This window comes from Apus apus, chromosome 14 (genome assembly GCF_020740795.1).
Source record: "Apus apus isolate bApuApu2 chromosome 14, bApuApu2.pri.cur, whole genome shotgun sequence".
Lineage (NCBI taxonomy): Eukaryota > Metazoa > Chordata > Aves > Apodiformes > Apodidae > Apus > Apus apus.
In genome coordinates this window covers 7,495,441-7,519,026 of record NC_067295.1, presented here as the reverse complement: position 1 = coordinate 7,519,026, position 23,586 = coordinate 7,495,441, and the positions used below count along the sequence as shown (strand labels likewise).

Below are 23,586 nucleotides of genomic sequence, written 5' to 3'. Positions count from 1 at the left end.
TTAAGCAAATATATGTCATGTATCAAGTCACAAAAAAGGAAGGCCACACCCAAACAATAGCTGTAACATTTTTATTGATTTCAGAATTCTGTCCAACTGTAGCACTTGAACACATCTGGGCTGGGACTCAAACCACTATGGCAGGCATGAGGTGGAGCGAGATAAAAAAATGACACCGTTATCACAAGTACAGGCTTACTTCAGTAGCTTCATCACAGAGGTGAAAGGTGCCAGGTTCTCACAGGACTTCATCCATTTCTGCACGTTGGCTGGGGCAGTGTTGGCACCACCCGTCTGCTGGAGCGCACACCACGCCACGATGTCAGCAATGGTCAGTTCATTTCCCACCAACCAGGAGGTCTTGCCCAGGGCAGCATTCATCGAGCGCAGGACTGCTCCTTTTTCCTTGCTGCTGCCTTCTTTGAGCTGGAAGATGGCTGTATCCACCCAGCTGTCAATCAGAGTTGCAGTAACTGCATTGTACTTCTGGCCAAACAGGGAAAAGAGAAATCGGGCAATGTTGCCCTCTCCTTCAATAGGGCACATTGTTTGAATGCTAAACTTCATCTGGGGCTTGGGAACTGAAATTAAGACAGGAAAAAAAGTGAATACCATATGGTGGAGTAGCTAAACATAATGCTAATTCTATGATGTATTTTATTTATTATGCAACTTAACAACTTTAACCTGATTAAAAAAATATCAGTTTTCTTAGTCTAAATAATTAGACTAAGGCTGGAACCTGGGATAAAAAGATGACTTTTTGCAAACCTCAGCCCAGTTTCCCATCTACTTTCTATTCTAGCCAGCTTAGCTGTAGAAACTGAAAAACACTTATATTAAAAATATCCTGTAAATGCCACATGTATTTTAATAGCAGTAACCACAAACAAGAATGCTCCACCTCAGTCCCCATCACTGTTCACAGCCATAAAAAGAGGACAAATGTTATCTGCAGCTCATCTCCATCCTGTCAGCACGAAGCCACCAAAGCATCTGCTCTTAAGGTTTTATAGCACAATTTTCATTTCTCACCTATTGTAAAACATTGATCTACAAGGCAGTTTCATTCTTACCATCCTTCCAAATAAGAGTAAAGCCCAACTGATACTTGTGACGTGGCTGCTTCTTCATCTGCTCTCCAAAGCATTTCAAGAGGTTTTCTGGCACGGTTCTCACCGATGAGTGTGTGTGAACAGCTGATAATATTTTGTAGCGTTCACAAAGGAGGCTGTGCAGTACTAACAATGACAGCGGAGGCAGAGAAGGATTTGCATTGATTACAATGTCTTTCAGGGCACCATAATCCTGAATGGAAAGTAAAACATTCAGTAGATAAGACACATTCCAGGTCAGACTTTGAAATAGTGGAGTTTTCATTGGACACCAAAATGTACAAGCTCTGCATCTGTGAAATTCTAACAATAAGTAAATCAGTTCAGGTTTGGACCTCTAAAAATTCTTGTTGAAACATTTAAACATCTTCCTTCCTCAATATATAACTCAAGAATGTGACTGAGGCAAAATTCTAGTCCAACCTGAACCCCAAGTTAAAATTTCCAGTGGTAACAAATAAGAAACTGACAGATAGTTTCAATTAACCATTCTAGCTTGGAATTATATCCAAATGAGAATATACAGGATTTAGTATTTATAAGTGTTTGTATTGATAATCTGGATGCCCAAAAATGAAATGGTAGTTGTAGGTCATTTGTAAGGATATTAGACTTGCACAATGAGCTCTAGATGCCCTAGGCTTTACCACCACCCTTCCAACCCTGAGCATCTGAGAGCAAAGTAACTATCAATGTATTTGCTCAACTAAACTTACCTTTCCAAGCATCAAATCTAAATCTGCTCCATTTGTTGTCAGAGGAGAACATTCAACAGTTTGAATGATATTGGTTACATCAAAGTCAGCATCTGGGGTTTGTATCATTTTTGAGAGCCCATCAACAGCACTCTTCAGCTCATACAAGCGTTTCAGGATCTCCTCCTGGCGGGATTCAAGTGCTTGAAGTGATGGGTCAACCTCCTCCTACAGGAGAGGAAAAAACCAAGGTAATAAATATTTGCTCAGTTCAGTGTCAAAATAGTCCACAGCTCATTTGACAGTAAGTTTTGACTTTAAACACATTTAAATAACCAGAACATCAGGGAATGTCATGGTTTTATCTTGATTAGTTGTCTCTTTTGTCTGTATGAATGTGCTGAGGTTATTTGATCCAATCTCTGAAATCTTCCTGCTTAATGTTTTAAGCCACTAGCTACAGCCAGCTCCACAGTGCACGAAAAATCAGACCCCAACCACAGAAACTTCAAGTTGGCAGCAAAACACTGAATTAAAACCTGAAAAGCCAAAGTTACCCTGTCAGGATTCTCTACAGCCCAGAAGAGCAGACTGATAAGAGTTTGTGTTAAGGCTGCAAAACAAGGAAACTTTCTGACAATTTAAGTAGTTAATCAAAACAAAACAACCCTGCAGATGTAGATGGATGGTGGATCATATGAAATCACTCTTGATTTTAGAGAACATAAACTACAGGGGAAAAAAAAAAAAAAGACCACGGGCTTTGTTACGTGAATCTCAATCTTTCTGTTATCTCAGTTATCTTACATGTTTCTTACTTAGAATGCTGCCTCTTTGAAAATAATAGATACTTCTTCCTGTGGGAGGTTTTAAGTCTACCCATTTACATTAATGTCAAAGGAAAATCTTCATATAGATAATCTGTTTCTAAGCATCCTGAATAAAGATGAATGAAACCCAACCCATCAACCAAACTTCCTTCTTTCAGTCTAAAGATGTAACAACCAAGGTACTCAAATTAAATCTTGATACCTGCTTACACAATATTCCCAAAGACAACCCAGGAACACCTCTTAAGTGACAATTACTTGGCTAGTATAAAATTCTTATTAAATAAAAAGCACTCTTGGAAAAAAGCCTGGCAGTTAAAATTTTGCTGTTGCAGCAGGAAGGCATCTCAGTAAGCATTCCTCTGAAGCTCTGCCTCAAGTCTACTACTCAGTATCTCCACCAGCAACCTGGGTGAGGGAACAGCAAGTACTCGCTGCTATGATGTGATGGCATCCAGCTAAAAATGGCCACAAGCAACCTGGAAGAATTCCAAGCATTCCTGATGGAGAGGGGCTGAAGCCAACTCAATTACTGTAATACAGTTAATTTCCATTTTTGCCTTATTTAAGAAAGACGTAGCAGACACCAGAAACTGTGGGTGTGTAGTTGGCTAATTCCAATCTCAGCAGCAGGAAATAAACCTGAGCCAAGCGGGTGATGCAGCAGGAAGGGACAAGGCCGGCCGGGACACGCCCGAGGGCTTGCAAGGCCTCAGCTCGGCTGGGTACTCAAAATACGGCCAAATTTAGACGAAAAGCTGAGAAAGAGACACACGAGAACCCAGCTAAGCCAAGCTGAAAGCTTTGCAAACACCACACGGGAATTGCTGAGCTTACTTCACCCTGGAAAGACCCACCGACCCGCGAGGAGGCACCGGCGCTGCCCGCGCCGCGGGCTCGGGAGGGGCATCCCCGGGGCTCGGCCCCTGCCGGCTCCCGGCGCCGGAGCGCTCCCCCTGCCCCGAAAGCAGCTCCACCCGGACCAGGCACCCCCCAGGGCGGCCGCCGCCGGGCTCCCAGGGGCGGGCACTGCGGCCGGAGCGGGCCTCGCCGCAGCCAGGCCGCCCTCGCTCCTACCTGCGGCGCGGCGGGCGGGCGGTGCAGGTTGGGCAGGCGGTACATGCAGGCGGGCAGGTGCTCGGCCAGCACGCGCCCGCCGCCCTCGTGCACGGGCCGCACCGCGTACATGGCCATGGCGGCTCCGGGCCCGGCCCCGCTGCGCCCGCCGGCAGCGACCGGCTCCCCTGGCCCGCCCGCCGCCCAATGGGCGCCGCGGCCCCGGCACCGCCCCCTTGTGGCCTTCCTATTGGCCGCAGCAGCCGAGGCCGCGCTCAGCGAGTCTCCATAGGACAGAAGGTGCGGCGGCCGGTTCTGATTGGATAGTCCCGTTGGCCAATTGCTGTGGAGAGAACCGAAAAGTCCGTCCGGAGGGGCGGGCTCACCTGCCCAGCGGCCAATGAGGGAGCGGGGGCGGGGCCTGCGGGAGGGCGGGCGTGTGGCGCGCGAGCGTGCGGAGCGCGAGCCTGAGGCGCCGCGGCGGGTCCGGATGGAGGCGCGCGGGCCCTGGTGAGCGCCCGGGCGGGCCGGGCCGGGCCGGGCCCCGCTGAGCGCCCGGGCGGGACGGGCCGGGCCCTGCGCGCGGCCCGGGGGCCGCCCCTCTCGCGCTCCTCCGCCCGGGCTGCCGCTCCTCGCGGGGCTCGGGGCCTCGCTCCCCGCAGCGAGCTGTGCCCTGGCGGCTGGCGCGGCTGCGGCCTCCTCCGCCGCCGGTGTCCTCTCAGTTCCCGCCCCTCCTCCTGACTCGCTCGGGAGAGCCTGGGGGGCTTCTCGGGCGCTTCGCGCCTGGCCGTGGCCACCCGGCGCAGCGCTGTTCGCCCCTGCCTGGCCCCTGGTGCCGCTTGTCCCCGCTCGCGGGGCACGGCGGCCGCCGCGCGCCCTTCCCGCTGCCGGACACTACCGTGTTTCTTGTCTCTCTCTCAAGCCTGCAGCCTGCCAAGCCCATCCAGCCTATCGACCGCAAGTCTGTCCATCGGATCTGTTCAGGACAGGTTGTGCTGAATCTCGGCACTGCCGTGAAGGAGTTGGTGGAAAACAGCCTGGATGCTGGAGCTACCAACATCGGTAACCACCTTTTCGTCGTCATTTCATAACGTTTCAGAGACTTACGGGGTGCTGCTTTTTCCTTAAAACAGTGTGCACCTTAACAGATCTGTGCAAATGTTTTTTATTTGAGCCAAGCACGTTTGAAGTGATTTTACACCTCTAAAGGATTTTGATTCCCAGGTTCCAACTGGGCTCCCAGAAGGATGTGATTTTATCCGTTTTATTTTATTTGTAGCCCTTATTGGTGACTAGGCTCTGGTAGCTGGTGGCCTCAAGCTAGCAGGTGGTTAAGGCAGGGCTGCAGTTTCTAGAGCTGCCAGGATGATAATTTTTGTAATTGGGAAAACAACAGTGTAATTAAACTGAACTACCTGCAAGTATGGGCTGGTCTGCATTAGATTGCTCTAACTTCTCTCAGCTATGAGCATTTTTTTGCTGTTCAAACCTGACATGGAGAACTTACTTTGTAAAGTTACTTCCAAGTAAAAAATTAATGCTGAATTTTGTGTATGAACATGCAGAATTAAAATACTTTATTACTTAATTTTGTAGATATAAAACTTAAAGAACATGGAGCAGAACTGATAGAGGTTTCAGATAATGGAGCTGGAGTGGAAGAGGAAAACTTTGAAGGCTTGAGTAAGTTGAACATTTTTCACTATATTTGAATGTTTTGAAAGCATGGTTTCAGTGAGAAAGCTACTTAAAAAAATTCCTAAGTTTAATAATTTTTTAACAGATCCTCAGATTTACAAAATTCATGAATGACCTGCAAACCTTGGGCAAAACTAGACTGGACTCTTGCAGTGCTGCTGGTTATATTTATTGTAGCTCAGAAATAGTCTTTGATTGCTTATTCTAGTGGAACAAAGAATAGAAATAATTATAGAAGAGAGAGTCCTATAAATCTTAATTTTGGTTCATTCATGTTGAGTCATCAGCCAGTGTTGAAAGCATCAAGCTTTGTGAAAATGATACTTTCGAGGGGCAAGTTATGAACTTGAATATCTGCTGAAAGTGAACTGACATTGCATCCCTGTCAAGATTTTCCATTTGCTAGTTTTAAATTGCACAAAATGGAAGCAGAAACAATACTGTAGGACAAATGGGACCAGACACTGCCATGGAAATACCCCCATTTCTTTTTTCATACAATGCCCAGGGATCTGTTTCACCATCAGTTATTACTCAGTAATTTTGTGTGTTCACAGTATGGAACATCAGAAGCTCCTCCTACTGTTACAGGACAGGGAAAGTCATGGGGTGTTGCTCTGAGGCATCTTGTAATGCATAGACCAGTAATGCTGCATGAATTTTGGCTGTAACTATGGAATAATAAATATATCTGGTAACTTTAAAGAGATCTTGGTCACAGGAAATGAGGAAAGGAAGCATTAAATATTTGATTATTTTGGCTGTAATTATGTAAAATAAACAAATAATAGAGAAGTTTTTTGCTTTTTGATATGCATGCAAAATCTCCTTGATTAGACCAGTGTCACTTGGAAGTGAAATATATATTCTAAATATCTTTTTCCAGCTCTGAAACATTATACATCAAAGATACAAGATTTTTCTGATCTAGTACATGTTGAAACATTTGGGTTTCGAGGTGAAGCTCTGAGTTCACTGTGTGCATTAAGGTATTTAATATTAAACTTATTTTTAGTAGAAAGTTACTGTATGGACAAAAATAATTGAAGCAAATTTTCATTTTACTATTATTGATGAAATGAAGCTTTGGAAACTTCCAGTTCAGTCAGTTTTGAGCAGAAGGTTGCATGATGTCCTGAGTCCTTTCCAACCAAAATTATTCTATGATTCTTAAGTACCTGATCGGTCCTTTTATATAAAAACTTTAGCATTACTTAAGTGTAGAGATTTTTTGAGGATGGAACTATGTACTTGCCCAAGTGTCTGATCCTCTGAGGTAAAGCACTATAATAGCAGGAAGGCTGGGACCTGATGATCTTTAAGGTCCTTTCCAACCTTAACCATTCTATGATTCTATATCCAAGTGCACTGTTTGCGAGGCTGTAACTCATTAAAACTGTATTTAAACTCCTCCCAGACAAACTATATATTTAAAATAGCACAGCTTTTGTGCACAGTTCTGTGCATCAAGAATATTCTGCAGTGTGTTGGTATGAGGAGTGTAGTATTCATCAAACTCAGGCTTTAACCTTGCCTTGTAGGGAGAAGAATGAAAGGGATACGAATAAAAATATTTATATTGTAGGTAGGAAAAAGTTTGGCTGCTCTTCAGGTATGTTCTTAGGTGTCTGTGGTGAAAGAGTTAGTTGTCATTAAATGAGCAGTATTGATAAAGTTTCTATGCCTGATTAGGTCATGAAGAATGCATGAGAAAATACAGTGCTCAGTGAGTAAATCTGTTGCCTCTTTCTGTCCATTAGTGATGTTACCATTTTTACCTGTCACAAGTCTGCAAAGGTTGGGACTCGTTTGGTATTTGATCACAATGGTAAAATTACTCAGAAAACTCCTTTTCCACGACAGCAAGGAACGACTGTTCACATCCAGCAGTTGTTTTATACCCTGCCAGTGAGGCATAAGGAATTCCAAAGAAACATCAAAAAGGTGGGTTAGACTAATTCAAAGGAGCCAGAATTTATTCACTGCTGAATGATATTCAGTTCTCTGCAGCATACATTGATTATGTCAGACTATGCCATGCCTGTCCTCTATCTTCATCAAACAGGAGAAGTCTCCCTGTCTGCTTTCCTCTTCTGTTTCACAGTGTTTGCTTTTAAAAGTACATTCTCAGATTTTCAGATTTTGAAAAGAATGAATATTTTTATCACTTTTGTGTATTTTAAGGTCAATGACTGCTGTGCTATGACTAAATATCAATCTTGTAAACATGCTGTTTGTTTCTAAAGACTATTTTTCACATATATATATATTTTTAATTTAGTTTGTAAAGATTTGAGAAAACATTAACCCCCCCTTTTTGTGTTACCTGCAAAATTGAATGTTTTGTTTATATATTTTTTAGTTTTTAAAGGAGACATTTCATGTAAACGTGACATTTCTTTTCTCTTTAATAGGAATATGCAAAAATGGTCCAGATATTGCAGGCCTACTGTGTTGTTTCAAAAGGAGTGCGGATTAACTGCACTAATCAAGTTGGCCAAGGGAGAAAAAGCTCAGTGGTATCAACTACTGGAAGTCCTAGTTTAAAGGAAAATATTGGAGCAGTATTTGGACAAAAACAGGTATTACTTTATTATTAAAGAGAGAGAGAATACAGCTGCATAGAGATATTTTAATGTCTAATAAATAGAGGGGATGTAGGAAACCTTTAAAAACCATAGAAGATGGAGCATGTGTTGACTTCTAGCACACCCTGCAGGTTGGAAGAGGAGAAACAGTGCAGCCTCCACGGCTTCCACTGAATTTCTGAATCTGTTTAGAGATGTTTTGATGGAAAGGAAATTATTTAGGAGATAGTATTATTGCTTAATATTTCTCTGAAGCCAGCTCTGCGAGCTGTTGTGCCTGTAAGCCTCTGAAGGTTTGTGCTTTTGAAAAACAGTATGGGCACCAAGGTCTGTAGGTGACAAGAACCAGCAATTAAAAAATATTAAAAATTGTGTGATGTGAAAGTTTTAACTGGGGAACAGAAAACTGAGGTGTTTCGAGATTTTACAACCTCTTTCTGTGAAACTAAGTTTCATTGGTGTTCTGGTTAACCTTTAAGTGGAATTGCAGTCAGCCCTGCAGGCATGTGGACTATGATGCTCTCTAAATAATAGCTGAAAAATAGTTGTTATCCTCTAGAAGGAAGCAAAGATGAAAAAAATCATAAAAGCGTCCTTTCTAGAAATACATTTTACAACTGTTAAGGAATACTGAGTTGTTGATAGCTGCTGGTAGTTGATAAGCACTTCTTGCCTTCACAGTGCCCATGGAGAGATTTCAAAGCCTGTTCATGCTGTGGCTGAAAGACTAGATGAAAGATGTAACTTTGTCTTGCCAGGTAGCAACAAGCATAGCTGAAAACCCTGTGTTCTCTGAATATAAGATTTAGCTCATAGGCCTTCTGTATGATATTAATTACTTAAATGTAAAATCAGTAGAAAGTGCTCCAATGGCAGAAAGATAATAGTGGCATCACAGCAAAAATGTCTTTGGTAAACATATCTGTACTTAGGTAGCTTGTGATTCAAATAACGTAAGTTTTATTGTTCTTTCAAAAGAGACTTCTATTATGCTTTTTGCATAAAACTTTATTAGATCAAATGTATGTAGCTGAAGGAGTCAGTCATGTTGTTCTGTCCATGCACATTTGAAAGTAAGGGTCTGTGAAATAACTAAGGCAAAAGCAGTGATGGCAAAGGACAAGAAGAGCCATTTGTTAAGGCATTGCTTCTGTTTCTCAGTAAAGTCCTGTGTTCTCGTTGGTCTGGGTATTGTAAATATTTGACTCGATCAGCCAAACTGAAAAAAACCCCACCATTTTATGAAATAGATTTTAAGGCTAATACATAACAATAGAAGAAAAAATCTATACATGTTTAATCATTAACTCTTTTTTTCAGTTGCAGAGCCTCATTCCTTTTGTTCAGCTACCTCCTAGTGAAGCTGTTTGTGAAGAATATGGGCTCAATACTGACATGCCACAAAATCTTTATAGGTAATAAGTACAAACCACTGTTGCCACTGGCATTTTACCATAACCCAAAATTTAAAAAAAAACACAACACAACAGGAACAAAACAACAACAAAAAAACAGTGTGGTGGTAATAGTATTAAAAGTGACTAGGAACAGTATAGTAGGTACTAGTATATTGTTTGGGAAATACCATAGCTTGATTTAAAACAATTCAGGACTAAGATGTGGCTAGTCAGGTGAGTAGGAAGAGCTAATCTACTGTCCTTGTCTTGTGTTTAATTATATATTACTGTAATCTGCTGAATGTCACCTTTGTCAGTACTTTGAGTAATTGGATGGATTAATTTTAACTGTTGTTTATACCTGTATTTCTTCAGTAGCATTAGTGATAAATGGTATGAGATTAATGTGAGGCAGTTTGTGTCAATAAATTACCTTTACTTTCTTCAAGTGTACTTTTTTATCTCTCTAGACACAAGATTGACCAAAAAATGCATCAATATCTGACTGACAGTTCACAATTGACCTCTCTCCTGCTTTGAGAGCAGAAAAATTACAAATGTCACTTCTTTTGAAATCAGAACAAGCTACATTTTCACTTGTCTGATATCTTTATATGACTCAACATCCACCCTTTGTCAGATAAGGAATTGAGAGAGGAAACGTGTATACATGTTTACTGTTGCTGTACAATAGTGTTTCTTTTAGCCCCATATGACACAGTCTTCCATTATATATGTTTACAGTCAGAAAAAATTCTTTTGCTTTGCTCCTCTATTTAACCTTAATGTTACATTGTTCTTAAACAGTATTTCAGGCTTCATTTCTCGCTGCGATCACGGTGTTGGAAGGAGTACAACAGACAGACAGTTTTTCTTTATCAACCAACGTCCCTGTGATCCAGCAAAGGTGATGTTTTCATTTTTCTACCATCACCGGGGCTAACTTGTTCAGTGTTCTGGATTAGTAGCTGATATGTGTGTTTGTGACTTGATGCTACAAGTTCCTGTGTCTCAAGTTTTTCTCTTCGTTGTGTCTGTGTGAACAATAGCTCAGTCATACAAGAAATTATTCAGTACATTAATTGCTTTGAAGGGGGTTTAAATGACACACATTGGTGGGAAATAGACGATAATAGGATTGACATTAATAGTTTGGGTTTTTTTTACCTTCTCTACAGGTTGTCAAGCTTGTGAATGAAGTTTATCACTTTTACAATAAACACCAGTATCCATTTGTTGTCCTTAACATTTGTGTAGACTCTGGTATGTTGTGAAAATTTTTCACTAATTTCTGTAAAGGCTATAACTTCATTGAAGAATAAATAGCATTTATTTAGAGAATATTATAGCTTTTATGCATATGACTTCCCTGGACTGCAGAGATTTTTTGATCTACAGTTAGTGAGGGAGAGATGGGGTCTAGCTGTGGTTCCATTTTTTTTCCCCTCCACTTTTTCCATACTCAGAAGTAACTTAAGGCAAAAAAAGGCAATCTTGTGGTTAACTTAAATACAAGGAAATTTGTGTCATGTTATTGCACAGAATTAGCTTCTGTTTTGTTTGCTGGAATGTTGAGAAAGTTAAATGTTTAACAGACTCACTGTGAGTGTTGACCGTGGCTTTGGTTTTCATCCTGTAAAATAAAAATGGAAGGTGAAGGGGCAGAAAGCTTTTTGAGCCAAGGGTGGTTTTTTGAAAATATTTTTTTCATGTACAAGACTGTTGGGTTTTTGTTTTTCTTTAGAGCGTGTTGACATCAATGTAACTCCAGACAAAAGGCAAATTTTACTTCAGGAGGAAAAGCTTTTATTAGCAATTTTAAAAACTTCTCTGTTGGAGATGTTTGGTAGTGATGTTAACAAACTGAATGTCAATCAGAAACTTCTGGACATGACAGGTAGGACACAAAATGTGACACTTTCGTGCATGATGTACAGTGGAGAACTGAAAACAAAAAAATGTGTGTTTAAAAACTGAAAGAAGTTGTTAAAAAATATCTGACTTAATTGCTTTCAGGGCAGATTTTTAATGTATTGATTACATTGGGAGATGGTTATTGACATAAAAGAATAAAGGAGGACCCTAAATTAAGTGATTTACAGTCAACCTCATGGGGAAAAAATAACACAAAATCAATAGACAATGCTTGAAAAAGATTTGTCCTGAGAGATTGGAAGAGATCTGTGTTTCCTTTAGTTAAATGTCTTGAGAAAGAATGGTTAAGGACTCATCAATAAAATCTGAAATTTGACTACGGGTTTATTGGATTTTGAACTTTGATTCTTTTATAAGTACAGAAATTGCTGATTCTGTAATAATCTTTCAAAATTGATTTACTGTGTTACTACAGCCTCTTTCTCCTCAATTGTTTCAACAGAACCCCTTCTGATTTTCTTTTTTACTGACCTATCAAATGAGTTGTAGCCAGATTCCTATTGTTATGTTAAATTAATCTTTAGTAAAATACATGTTGGACTGTCAAGCTGCGAGGCTGAACTCCTCTATCTGAAAATCACAACCACAACAAGTATCTGTTGTGCCAGCTCTTTTAACACCTTGCCAACAGACAAATGATCACTGAAGTGTAAGCAATTAGCTTTTCATTGTCACTCAGTCATTAAATTTTAATAATATAAATCAGTGTACTGATTAGACTGATGGCTGTTTTGGTTTAAAGAGATTACAAATTCATTCACTCAAGTTCCATTAAGGTTCTTAAAGATGTAGCTTCTTGTCTCTTGGTTATTAATGCATTCAGCCCCATACTTGGTCACTGTGTGAAGCTTACAGGCTGCTTTGAAGGATTTGCTGTTTTTCTACCTCTCTTTTAATTCCTTTAACTAAAGCACATAATTTAATTCATGTTTTCAGCTAACTTAGAATCTAGAAAAACTCTTAATTCTGTTTTTAATAGGAAACTTGAAGAAGACACTTTCTGAAGAGACAGAAAAGCCTCTGGTAGAAATGCTGCCTGACTCTGAGACTGAAAATCCAAGTGGTCAAGGGAAAAGAATAATGACTCTTGCCAGATTAAGGGAGTCGTTCTCTCTCCATCAAACAACAGAGAGTAAATTTCAAAGCCCTAAAAACGTAAAACAGAAGCACAGCTTCCCTAGACAAATGTCACTTGATACTGCTTTGGGTACTATAAAGACTCAAAAGACTATCTTGAGTAAGGAGTCTGAGAGTTGTTGTAAGTTGGACTCAAAGATGTCAACTCCAAGCAGATATTTAGGAAAATTTGAAGATCATGCAGATTCTGGGTTTTGTAGCACTTCTGAGTCAGATGCTGGATGTAGTACACCAGAAGCTGGAAGCTGTGTCAGTAGTGAAAGTGTAATTAATCCTACTGAAGAGTTCTGTGGCTCAGGAGAACAACTTCAAAATGAAAGTCTCAAAACTGTTGGATGTTGTGAGAAATCATTGGAATGTGATGTTCAGGTTTTGGGCACTGAACACAAGTTAAATCAAGTGAATGATTGCACTAATCAAAATAAGTCACCTCGAGAAGCCAGTAGTTCTTCCTCAAGGGTAAAAAGTTTTAAACGCAGAAGGTTTAAAAGTGAAGCAGATGACTTCAAGGCAGGTAAATGTCCTGAAGTGAAGAATTGTCCTGAAGTGAAGAATACTGGGAACTCTATGCCAAGTGTTGATATACTGGTGGAAGTTAAAAAGAAAACCTTGCCACTTGAATTCTCTATGAAGGTTTTAGCAGAAAAGGTTAAAAAGGTAATACAGCAACAACAGAAAAGTACAGAAACACAAAATTACAGAAGATTTAAAGCAAAAATTAGTCCTGGAGAAAATAAAGTAGCAGAAGATGAATTAAGAAAAGAGATCAGGTATTTTCACCTTCTTAACATGTTCTATTCAACAATTAATAAAAATAGTAAAGAAAAAATATAAGACTTGTCTTGGGGGGTGGGCTGGAGACTTACATCTACCTGTTAGTTTTGTATGTATCTTTTATTTCACTTATGCCATTAAAATGTCCACTATTAAGTGATTTTGCCTGACAAGCAGCTTTTTGAACTAAGCATAAAATGATATGTGGGAAAATGACACTAAAAAGGGGGCCACAAACACTGTAGATTTGGCTTAGTTCAGACTTGTAATTTGCAGTTTAGTCAGAGAAACACCCAATTTCTTGACAGGTAAGAATCCTCTGAAAAGGCTGCATAACTCCTGTTTCTTCCTCAAATGAATTTGTAATTTGGGGAGCACTGGCTGTGAAAACAAGTTACATTCAGGTGATCACTGTGCAGTAAAAGTATATGATTTGTTAAATTTGGTTAGGAAATCCTTCTAATTGTGAAAAAAAGGCAAGTATCAGTTGCCTTACTTAAACCATGATGGTGCCCTCAGTGTTCTTCAATTGCACCATCACCATACTGCCCATTTCTAATTTTATGATCACCAGTGTCTGTATTTAAAATGGGAGAATCCTGCACGAGACCTGCCTTAGTGATGGATTGTGTTCTGCCAGAAAAGGCCTCATCAGTCAGTGGCAGATTCCAGATTACTTTTCCACATTCGTATCCTGTTTAAACAAGATTAGTTTTTTAATAAATGTGAAGAGTGTTCTGCAGTGGAGAAAGATGTTTTTAAATTTTAAAGTCTTAACATGATAACTGATCAAGTGTAATTTATAATCTGTTTATATTTTCTGCATACAGTAAAGAAATGTTTGCAAAAATGGAAATCATTGGCCAGTTCAATTTAGGGTTTATAATAACAAAGTTGAATTCTGATCTTTTCATAATTGACCAACATGCTACTGATGAGAAATACAACTTTGAGATGTTACAACAACACACTGTTCTTCAAGGTCAGAAGCTGATTGTGTAAGTATTTGCAGTTGTTTTTACAATAATTGTTAAGTTTGTTTCAGTGTTTCAGGAGGGTATCTGTGACTGTTATTTATGCAGCATCCAACACATTCAAAACACTTGAGACAAAAGCTGGTTTTCTGTTCTGTGCTCCAAAGGGTCAGGCTTCACATACAAAATTAATTCTGTGGGTAGATCTGTAGTTGTGCAGCAAGTCAGTGGGCAAGGAGGTTTCACTGGGGGCTTACATGGCAACCTACAGTGAGCATATCCAGTGAGGATACTGGAGACTGCTACAGGAGCAGGGAGTGCTGCCCAACCTGCTGAACTGCTGAGTAACACCTGAAGCAAATTGTTCAGTAGTGAGGTTTGGTTTTTTAATAAAGTGAAACATTTTAACAGAGAGAGCTGTGTATTAATATCTCTAGGTTGCTTCTGAAGTCTGTCTTAAGTGGTTTGCACTATGTACCTACATAATACTGTATTTTTCTATTTCAGGCCTCAAAATCTCAATTTAACTGCTGTAAATGAAAGTGTATTGATTGAAAACCTTGAAATATTCAGAAAAAATGGGTTTGACTTTGTCATAAATGAAGATGGTGAGTTTTGTCCAGAATTGCTGGAAGTGAGAAAATGAAACAATTTCATTTCATTGATTATGTAAAAATCCCTTTTGCTAGTTATCAGAAACTTTGAAATAATCTGCATTGTAGTATATGGTTTGTTGTTTTAAGACTAAAGATTCTGTGGTCTGCACTGTTTACCAGGACATTGCAGAGTTCTCTCACTGGCTGTTTACAGAAGTTTCTAAAGTGTCTTTGGAGTCACTGCTTGACTATATTACTGAATGTGTTACATTGAAATCCTTTTATTAGTACACTTGCTGTTCCTAGCAGAGTTATATGCAGGCAAATGATAAATTTAGAAAATAAATTAGTAGATACCATTGGTAAATAATGTTCTTTGGTTTTACTTACGGCTTTTATTGGCTTGCTGTGTACTTCTGAGCTAATTGTATAACCTGCAAGCTCCTTATTGTTTCCCTTGTACAGCAAGGACACAAAAGTGCTGTGTGTTACCCCTTTGGTATTTGGAAGGTCACTACAGATTTTTTTCCATATTCTTCATTCCAGAATCTTGCCAGGTTTTGCCTAAATTTTAAAAAATTATCAATATCTTACCAACAAAAATCCTTAATTATTTTTTGTCGTCACCTAACCTCAAAATAGCTTCATAAACCCATTCGTTCTTTGAATTTGAAGGATTTGTCAGAAATTAGGTCTATCTGTTCTTAACTTCCCAAGCAATTTTTTTTTGTTAATGTTAAAAGGCTATCTGCTATAGTTACCACTCAGGTTAGTTAATATCATCCATCAAAAGACTGAATTGAAACTTCTGCATAAATGTAGGTCACATTAATTTGTCAAAGGAATTTCTCATTTTTTTCCCTCAAGTAGAGATAATTAATTTCCTGTGATGATCTGTTTTGTTTTTTTTAATTAATTATTGCAAATCTTCCAGCTCCTGTAACTCAAAGAGTTAAATTAATATCATTACCAACAAGCAAGAACTGGACTTTTGGTCCCCAGGACATAGATGAGCTGATCTTCATGTTAAGTGACTGCCCTGGAGTCATGTGCAGGCCTTCCCGGGTCAGACAGATGTTTGCTTCTCGGGCTTGTAGAAAGTCTGTAAGTACAGCACTTGCTGCTTGTTTTCAAACAAATAATATTTTGGTATCTATATATATCGCACGCGAGGTTTATTTACTGTTGTCAACAGCTAATACCCTTCCTTCTGTTCTTTGTGTTTTTGTCTGGTGTAACTGGGGGGAAATTTATGGTAGTTTTTTATTTGTTTCAAACTAGTGCACTTACAAACTGCACGAACAAGCTGAATTTTCTTCTGTTCAGCCTGTAGGTCCTTCTGCTTGTAATGCCTTGCATAGTATTTATTTGCTCTAGTAGCTGAAGGACTGCTCTTACCTGTGTCTATTGTCAGTATGGAGAAAGAAAATACTAATTGTGGTTTTTTTGCCTTTACTTGCAGGTGATGATTGGAACTGCACTGAATGTGCAGGAAATGAGGAAACTGGTCACTCATATGGGGGAGATTGAGCATCCCTGGAACTGCCCCCATGGAAGGCCTACAATGAGACACATAGTCAGCCTGGACTTGATTTCACCAGAATAAGTCAGTTTCTGTTTAGTAGCATTTTTTATTTTAATTCTTGGCTGTATTTTGAGCTTTTATCATGACTCTCTTTATTTCGAGTTAAAAAATTTTAGCCAGTGTATAAATCTGAAGACAGTAACACTTAAAGGCATCCAGCAGGGTTTCATTGTTACTCCTATCAAGTCAATAATATTGATATACTGGAATTTATGTGTAAATTAAATTTCTTTTATTGCCACTTAACTGTATTGCTTATTTTTGCAATGAGGACTTAAATAAATAAATAAATATAAAAGTTTATATACAAAGATCAAGAGTAGGTGAACCTCATTTATAGCAAATACACTGATTATTAAAATTAGGTGGAATGTGAATGTCTTTAGTAATGCCATAAAACAAACATTAACTTTCTACGTTTTTACATCTCGTATGTGATAATTTTAAAGAAAATGTAAATTATATACAAGTGTAAATACTTTTTTTCTTAATTTGTACTGAAGTTTGGGTTGATTAATTACTTCATTAATACTGCATTTAATGATTCACTTACTGGCATCTGTGTTTAATGTTTTAATAGAATAACGAATCTGGCGTATTTACTTTTAATTAGTGTTGTTTCCATCCACATTTATTTTTTTCCAAGAACAGGGATTCCTTTTCTGAGATTGCATGGAAAAACCTCTCACCGGGCGCCACCCATCAGGTCAGCCTATCTCAGGAGGATCAAAATAGTTAGAAATTTTGTCTTTTTGAATCACAAATGCGCTAAAGCAGGATAGCTAAGCTCTTCTGCTTCTGTCGGACCAAGACTTGACCTAAGAAATGTGTGTTTATTGCTGCTTTTTCCTCGGCAGCGGCTGCGGTGCCCAGCGGCGCTGCGGCGGGAGCCGGGCGCTGGGCTCTGCCCGGGCTGCGGGTGCAAATGGGCCAGAACAGACTGGTCTGGGGAACATCCGCAGCGTCCGCAACACCGCTGGTTCCCCCCACCGCTACTCTGTGTTAAAATGCACCCAGACACGGCACTTTCTCTCCGGTCCTGTGGAATGACACGGCCGCGCTCTCCGCAGGGGCGGACCCGCCTGGCTCCCGACGCAGGGCGCTCCGCGGGGCAACGGGCGGGTGGCTTCCCTGGCCGGGGGGTTTGCCCCCGGTGCGGGCTGCCCCCGGTGCGGGTTTGCCCCCGGTGCGGCTGTGCCTCGCCGGCCTGCGGGCGGGCCCCGGCGGGCGGGCCGCTGCCGCGCAGCCGTTGCGGTGGTGACGGCGGCCGGCGCTGCGGGGGAGGCGCGGGGCGCTGCGGGCCCGGCCGCCCAGCCCGAGAGGCGGGAAGGGGTCCCAGCTGCGGGCCCGGCCGCGCCCGCCCTCGCCCTGCCGGGATCGGATGCTGGAATTGCCCCAGCGGAACGAGGCGCGGGCTGGAAGCCCGCGGGGGTGAGAAGATGGCGGTGGCTGAGGCTGCTCCTGGCAGGCCTCGCTGCGGCGCTTGGGTTTGCATCTGGTTGCAGAGCGGTGATGATGAAATGAGGGGGAATGGTGATTATAGCTGTTCAAGTAGCCCTGTAACCTTCAGCTAGCTCTTAACTGGCAGAATAACTTCATAAGCTACAGCGGTTACTCTGTGTTGTGGTTCAGTCTGCACCTGGTAACCTGGAAAGCAGTTTAAGTCGGTTAGTGCAGCGGGAATTTTCAGGAAACATACCGACTTTGTATCTTTGATAAATGGTTTTTGACTTCTCTGCGTTATTAAATAATAGACATGTAAAAATCTAGTAAAGATGTAGATCTCTGTGTAGCAAAAGTCTATTCACAGCCCTTCTGTTGTGGTTTTGATGGGCTTCTCACAGGCGTTGCTTCCTGTCAGCCCTGCTGCGAGCTGTAACCCCTGCCTTGGGGAACTGGCATTACAGAAATAACTTAGAATATATGCATATATAATAATTAAAAATATAATTTTTCATGTATGTGAACATTTTTTTGGTTTGGTTTTTTTTGATAAAATACAGGGGCAAAAATATCTTTACATAAGACAGTGAATGTTCAGAAGGAAAATACAAGTTGAGACAATTCAGAAGTTATGGCAAAGGATAAGAAGAAAGATGGCAAGAAGGCAGAAAAATCTGTATATCCTATTCCTGCACAAGATACTACAGCTGAGAGTAATTCAACAAAGCTGGTAGATGTGAATGAAGTGGAAGAAGCACAGAAAAATCCAGTGATACCAGACAAAGAACCAGAGGAAGTAGAGAAACCTCCAGTCCAAGATGTTCCTCAATACTGTGAGGAGCCTGTTCTTACAGAAGTTATTGTAAAAAGGTATGATTGTTACAAATATACCAGTGAAGTAAAAAAATAATTCTCATTTGCGTAACTCTGGTGTACCCAGTCTCATACAAACATGGATTTGTCTGTTGATTTGAGGCAGTGAATCAGGTTATTCAGGCCTGGGAGCCATTATACCTTAAGTCACGGATACACGGGGGATTCTGCCCTCTTGCAAGTTAGAGTGTTGCTGGCACTCTCCTTGCCAAAAGGCTCCTTTTAGTTCGTTTGCCTACAGCAAAGTTTTGTCAAAGTGTACAGGCAGTTAGTGAAGAAAATGTAGGTCTGCTATTTAGTGTGCACTTGTTGCTGCCTTTGAATGTTTAAGGCTGCTCACACCCCTTAAGAATGTCTGAAGCTGAGGAAGCCACTGAGTGGCAGAGTGAACAAATCCTTTTGTAGTTCATGGGGGCTATATGTGATGTTTCCCATACCAACCATGTTTCCTGGTTGTAAGCTAGTAAATGCTACCAGTGTGCTTTGTTTTCTTAGTTGAAAGAAACATGGGAAACACGGTTTGAGGCAACACAACAATAATGTGAAGTATTACAAGGTGCAAAAAATTGGAAATTTTGTTGTATCTTGTGTTTCTACACAAGATGCAACAACTGACATGCATAGAGACCATGGTGAATCAAAGGTTATTTATTGTATGTCTGTTGTGGTTTAGGTCTACTGGCAGTGACTTGAAGTCTTCATCATTAGTTTGTTTTCCTTGTAGCTATGTGGGTGAAAAAGTCCGTGGAATGTACGAGGGTGAAGGATTTGCATGTCTTGAGGGGGGAAATACATATAAGGTGAGTGCATAAATTGAAAAAGAAATAGCAGTGGATCAGTTTTTTTCTCTAGAACTAGCAGGCTATCTAATGTAGGGGGAGGTTGAACACTTAGAATGTGTGACCATTGAAAACTCTGTTGCTTTCGGGCATTAAAACTTCATTTGAAACTAGTAGTTGGAATGGAATTAAGACGTCATTATTTTTGAAATCTTACAGTCACTGTAGGCTCAGTTGTGGTAAGAATAAATATGCGAATGATGCCATTTTCATTTTGAAGGGCATGTTCTCTGAAGGGCTTATGCATGGACAAGGGACTTACACGTGGGCTGATGGAGTGAAGTATGAGGTAAAGTGCAATTTAACTTATAACTGAACACAATTACAGCCAATTAGATGGGGAAATTCAAGGAAAGTAGGTGAGTTGCAGTAACTGGTACAGTATGGGTGGCAACTGCAGAACTATGGCAGTGATTTCAATCACAAGCCTGGTTTCTCCCAGGTAGCTGAGGAGCAGTGAGTCTGAGTTTTGTAAATGTTGTAATTTAATCTTTTAGGGAACATTTGTTAAGAATGTGCAGATGTTTAGTGGCCGTTATACATGGAATGATGGCAGCATTTATGAAGGATCAATCCAGAATGGCATGAGGCATGGATTTGGATTTTTCAGGAGTGGTACCTGTCCTGTTTCTTACATTGGCTATTGGTATAAAGGCAAAAGACATGGAAAAGTAAGTAAGAACTCCAAATGAGAGCATGATCTTGGGTGACTGCCTTCTAGAACAGCAAAGAACTCTTGTGGAGAGGTTTTGCAAAATGTTTTGTACTGTTGTGTTATCCTGTGTAGAGATTAATTTTTAAAAAAAACTCTCTCTTCACATGCGTGCTAATTAAAACAATTGGGATGGGATCATGTTTGTAATGAAAGAGATGAATGGTGTCCTAAAAGAGTAATTAGCCTGTTACATGGTTTGTCCTTCGTGCTGCTCCAAGTAGATGATAACAAAGTCAAAACTGACAACTGCATCAATAGCCATGTAACAATGACAGAAAATTTACCTTCCCAGTAATGACAGAGTGATCCTGCCTCCCAGATGTGTTAAGCAGACCAAATACAGTAATTATAATTAAGACTGCCTTACCTAGTGTGAGTAACATCTAGTTACAACTTTCTTAAGGCAGGTAGTGCTTTTATCAATCTCCATTTTGTGCATCCAGATTGAGACACTCCTCTGGGCCTGACATTTTGAAGACTGATGCTCAGCATGTGAGGAAAATCCATTCTAATGACATGGGTTTTGTTCCGTGTTGCTAATGAGACAGTAACATCCCACAGGCTGCTGGGGGTGCTCACCAATGCAATGGTCTGTCCAGTTTGTTCTCAAAGGAAGCTGTAGACACACTTGGAGATTGAATTCTGAACAAGTCAAAAGACTGATCTGCCTCAGAGGGACTGGTGTGATTATGTTACCAAAGCTAGCTCACGGAAAGTATTTCCAGGTGGTTTGACAAACATGGTAGACTTGGACATAATACAATTTTTTTGAACACCCTTTTGAGCTCTTAACTGATACTCCTCAGAAGAGGTTGCTTTTTTATTTCATTTTATCACTTCAGCTGCTTTCAGTTCAGTGTCTCAAAGTGACTATAAGTAAGAGTGTGATTACATGTGGCATATCTGTGTGTTTATTGATGCAGATGGATGTTTAGGTATTGATTACAGTGTTTGTTTCAGGGAACCATTTACTATGATCAGGAACGTACCTCTTGGTATTCAGGCGACTGGGTAAACAACGTCAAAGAAGGATGGGGAATTCGATGGTAAATGTGATAACACTTGTTCTTCATTAGATTTTAATTTTACATCTACTATCATACAGTTTCTCCTATTGTTTAAAACGGATACAAATATTACCATTTCATAGCAGTGTGTATTTTCTGCAGTGAAATAAATAATTGTACAAAGTGCTTTATAGTAATAAAATATACTTTCTCTATAGCTCACATTTTTATATTAGTGTATTTCTGCTGATCAGTCCCACAAAAGAATGTCTAAAGACAAAATCCAGAACCAGCTTTGGTAAACCACAAATCAACATTTAAAGCAAACTCATGTGGTTTGAAGATATGGAGCTGTTTTCATGAATACATTACTTACTTGTGGAATTATAATATAAAATAATAGATTGATTAGCTAGGCTGAAGACTTTGGAAAAAAAGAACTGGTTAATATTTTCACAGTGATTTGTAAGTTAAAAATAGTAGGCAAACAATGGGTACAATCAAACCCCTGTAGCCGTCTTATAGGGAGCCAGCTTTCAAATGAATGCTTATATTTAGCATTAATAAATTCTAAATTTATTGTCAACGAGGTTTTGCATAAACCTTGCTTTAATAAGATCCACTCAGAATTTACTGTTATTGTTTTCTTGCAGCTATAAGTCTGGAAATACCTATGAGGGTCAGTGGGAGAAAAATGTACGTCATGGAAAGGGAAGAATGAGATGGTTGACAACTAATCAAGAGTATATAGGACAGTGGGTGTATGGCATACAGGTAGTAATTTCTTCCCCAGCAGCCTCTTCAGTTCAGCATCTGTCCATTACTCTAGTAAAACTAGACAGGGACTACTGTGCAAAGTGCACATATCAAAAGAACCTAATATGATTTTTGCCAGTTGAGATAGTGGAAATATGCTGTTTATTGTGAGTTGATTTTAATGTTAGCAATATTCAGATATTTAAAAGGCTTTTGACTTAGTTTTACAAAATCATAATTTAATTCTCTAATGGAAAATATAAAAAATATAAAAAATCTATAAAAATTAAATGTTTGTGATTATATTTAGCTTGAGATAAGACTTTAGCAGTGAGTATAAGTGGTAGTTTGCTTCTGTGTCACCTGTAAAATACTAGACCACACTGTTGACTCTTGTAAATGGGAGGGAGAAGATTTCTGGCATTTTCTGTTCCTTTTAATACTCTTTTGGAAGAAGAATGTGAGCTACTTCCTCTGTCTTTTCACTCTGCATAAAATCATCAAGGTGTCCAGCTCCTTGAACACTGTGGCTCTGGTGTGGTGTTCCTCACCGGGCTGTTCATTACAGTCAAAAGGATTCTGGCAGGAAGGGTGTCTTTGGTATCCAGCTGGTAGAGCTTGCTCAAATAGGTGTTGGTTTGGTGTATCCTCTGGGCACTTGTCTCATGCACCTTTGTAGGATATACCTGTGTAGATGGATTGCAGCACTGCAGCTGTCATCTGCATGCTCTTGTTTGAAAGATTTGCCAACAGTGGCTCTTGCAGCTATCGAGGTGGTTCTTTTTTTTTTAGAAGTCTGGACCTGTAGCAATAGAAGCTCTTCTGGAGATGTTTTTTCAAACACACCTTTTCTTTTTTCCTTTTTTTTCTCAGCATGGATATGGTACCCATGTATGGTATTTGAAGAGAATGCCTATGTCTCAGTATTCCTTAAGGAATGAATACGTAGGTGATTTTGTAAATGGGCAACGACATGGACGTGGGAAGTTCATATATGCCAGTGGAGCAGTATATGATGGTGAATGGGTTTGCAATAAGAAGCATGGCAAGGTGAGTATTGATGAGGAATAAGACAAAACTACAGACAAGACCAAAGACTATTCTGCTTGCTATAGTGGATCTGTAGATTTCTGTAAAGAAAACTACCTTCAATTTGCTCTGTGGGATGGAATCCCAACATAAAGGGCAGAGTCCACTAAAAGCAATAAGATCCTTTCAAGGATCTTGCTGGGCCACAGATTTGACTGAGATGTGTGTTCTATGTATAAAGAAACAGGTTTTACTGTGGAGATGTTCAGTGCACTGGGTGCGTCAGGATTTCTGCAGGGGTTGGTCAGTATTTTTGCTCTTACACTATAAGCTAATGGATTCCAAGCTGTCCTTGCACAGAGATGTTCTCACACTCACAGACTATTTAAAATAAACCTGTGAGTGGAGTGCCATGTGTGCAAACTAAGGATTGCAAGCAAGTCTTTGTAGATGAGGGGAAAGATTTTTTTACTCAAAACACGTTTCAAAATCACAGATCCATAGGCAATTCTTCATCCCAGCGGTGCACTTTAGTTAACAGATG

General features: G+C 40.2%; 3 protein-coding genes across 7 annotated transcripts in view; 2 read left to right on the top strand and 1 right to left on the bottom strand.

Moving 5' to 3' along the window:
• Positions 1-56: 56 nt before the first annotated feature.
• On the bottom strand, positions 57-3,894 carry AIMP2 (aminoacyl tRNA synthetase complex interacting multifunctional protein 2). The gene is made up of 4 exons (XM_051632342.1): positions 3,718-3,894; positions 1,832-2,038; positions 1,077-1,308; positions 57-581 (listed from the first exon to the last, which is right to left on the bottom strand). Exons 1-4 carry the CDS (start codon positions 3,832-3,834, stop codon positions 196-198), a joined length of 942 nt encoding a protein of 313 aa, XP_051488302.1. The 5' UTR covers positions 3,835-3,894; the 3' UTR covers positions 57-195.
• Positions 3,895-4,143: 249 nt separating this feature from the next.
• Positions 4,144-16,687, top strand: PMS2 (PMS1 homolog 2, mismatch repair system component). Its single transcript, XM_051632427.1, has 15 exons — positions 4,144-4,206; positions 4,619-4,758; positions 5,293-5,379; positions 6,281-6,383; positions 7,155-7,338; positions 7,809-7,976; positions 9,303-9,397; positions 10,187-10,286; positions 10,558-10,642; positions 11,124-11,276; positions 12,294-13,221; positions 14,056-14,223; positions 14,707-14,807; positions 15,730-15,899; positions 16,258-16,687. The coding sequence occupies exons 1-15, from the start codon at positions 4,187-4,189 to the stop codon at positions 16,399-16,401; spliced, it is 2,646 nt and encodes an 881-aa protein (XP_051488387.1). The 5' UTR covers positions 4,144-4,186; the 3' UTR covers positions 16,402-16,687.
• Positions 16,688-17,028: 341 nt separating this feature from the next.
• LOC127390448 (radial spoke head 10 homolog B2-like) overlaps positions 17,029-23,586 on the top strand; it is a 23,622-nt gene continuing 17,064 nt past the window's right edge. For 3 of the 5 annotated variants that reach the window (XM_051632099.1, XM_051632097.1, XM_051632101.1), the window contains exons 1-7: positions 18,258-18,693; positions 19,421-19,496; positions 19,756-19,824; positions 20,033-20,206; positions 21,211-21,296; positions 21,911-22,031; positions 22,887-23,063. In XM_051632099.1, the coding sequence (XP_051488059.1) occupies positions 18,455-18,693; positions 19,421-19,496; positions 19,756-19,824; positions 20,033-20,206; positions 21,211-21,296; positions 21,911-22,031; positions 22,887-23,063 (942 nt within the window). In that variant the 5' untranslated portion in view covers positions 18,258-18,454. Of the gene's footprint in view, positions 17,087-18,257; positions 18,694-19,420; positions 19,497-19,755; positions 19,825-20,032; positions 20,207-21,210; positions 21,297-21,910; positions 22,032-22,886; positions 23,064-23,586 lie in introns of those variants that run through there. The other 2 variants (XM_051632098.1, XM_051632100.1) reach the window with 2 other exon arrangements.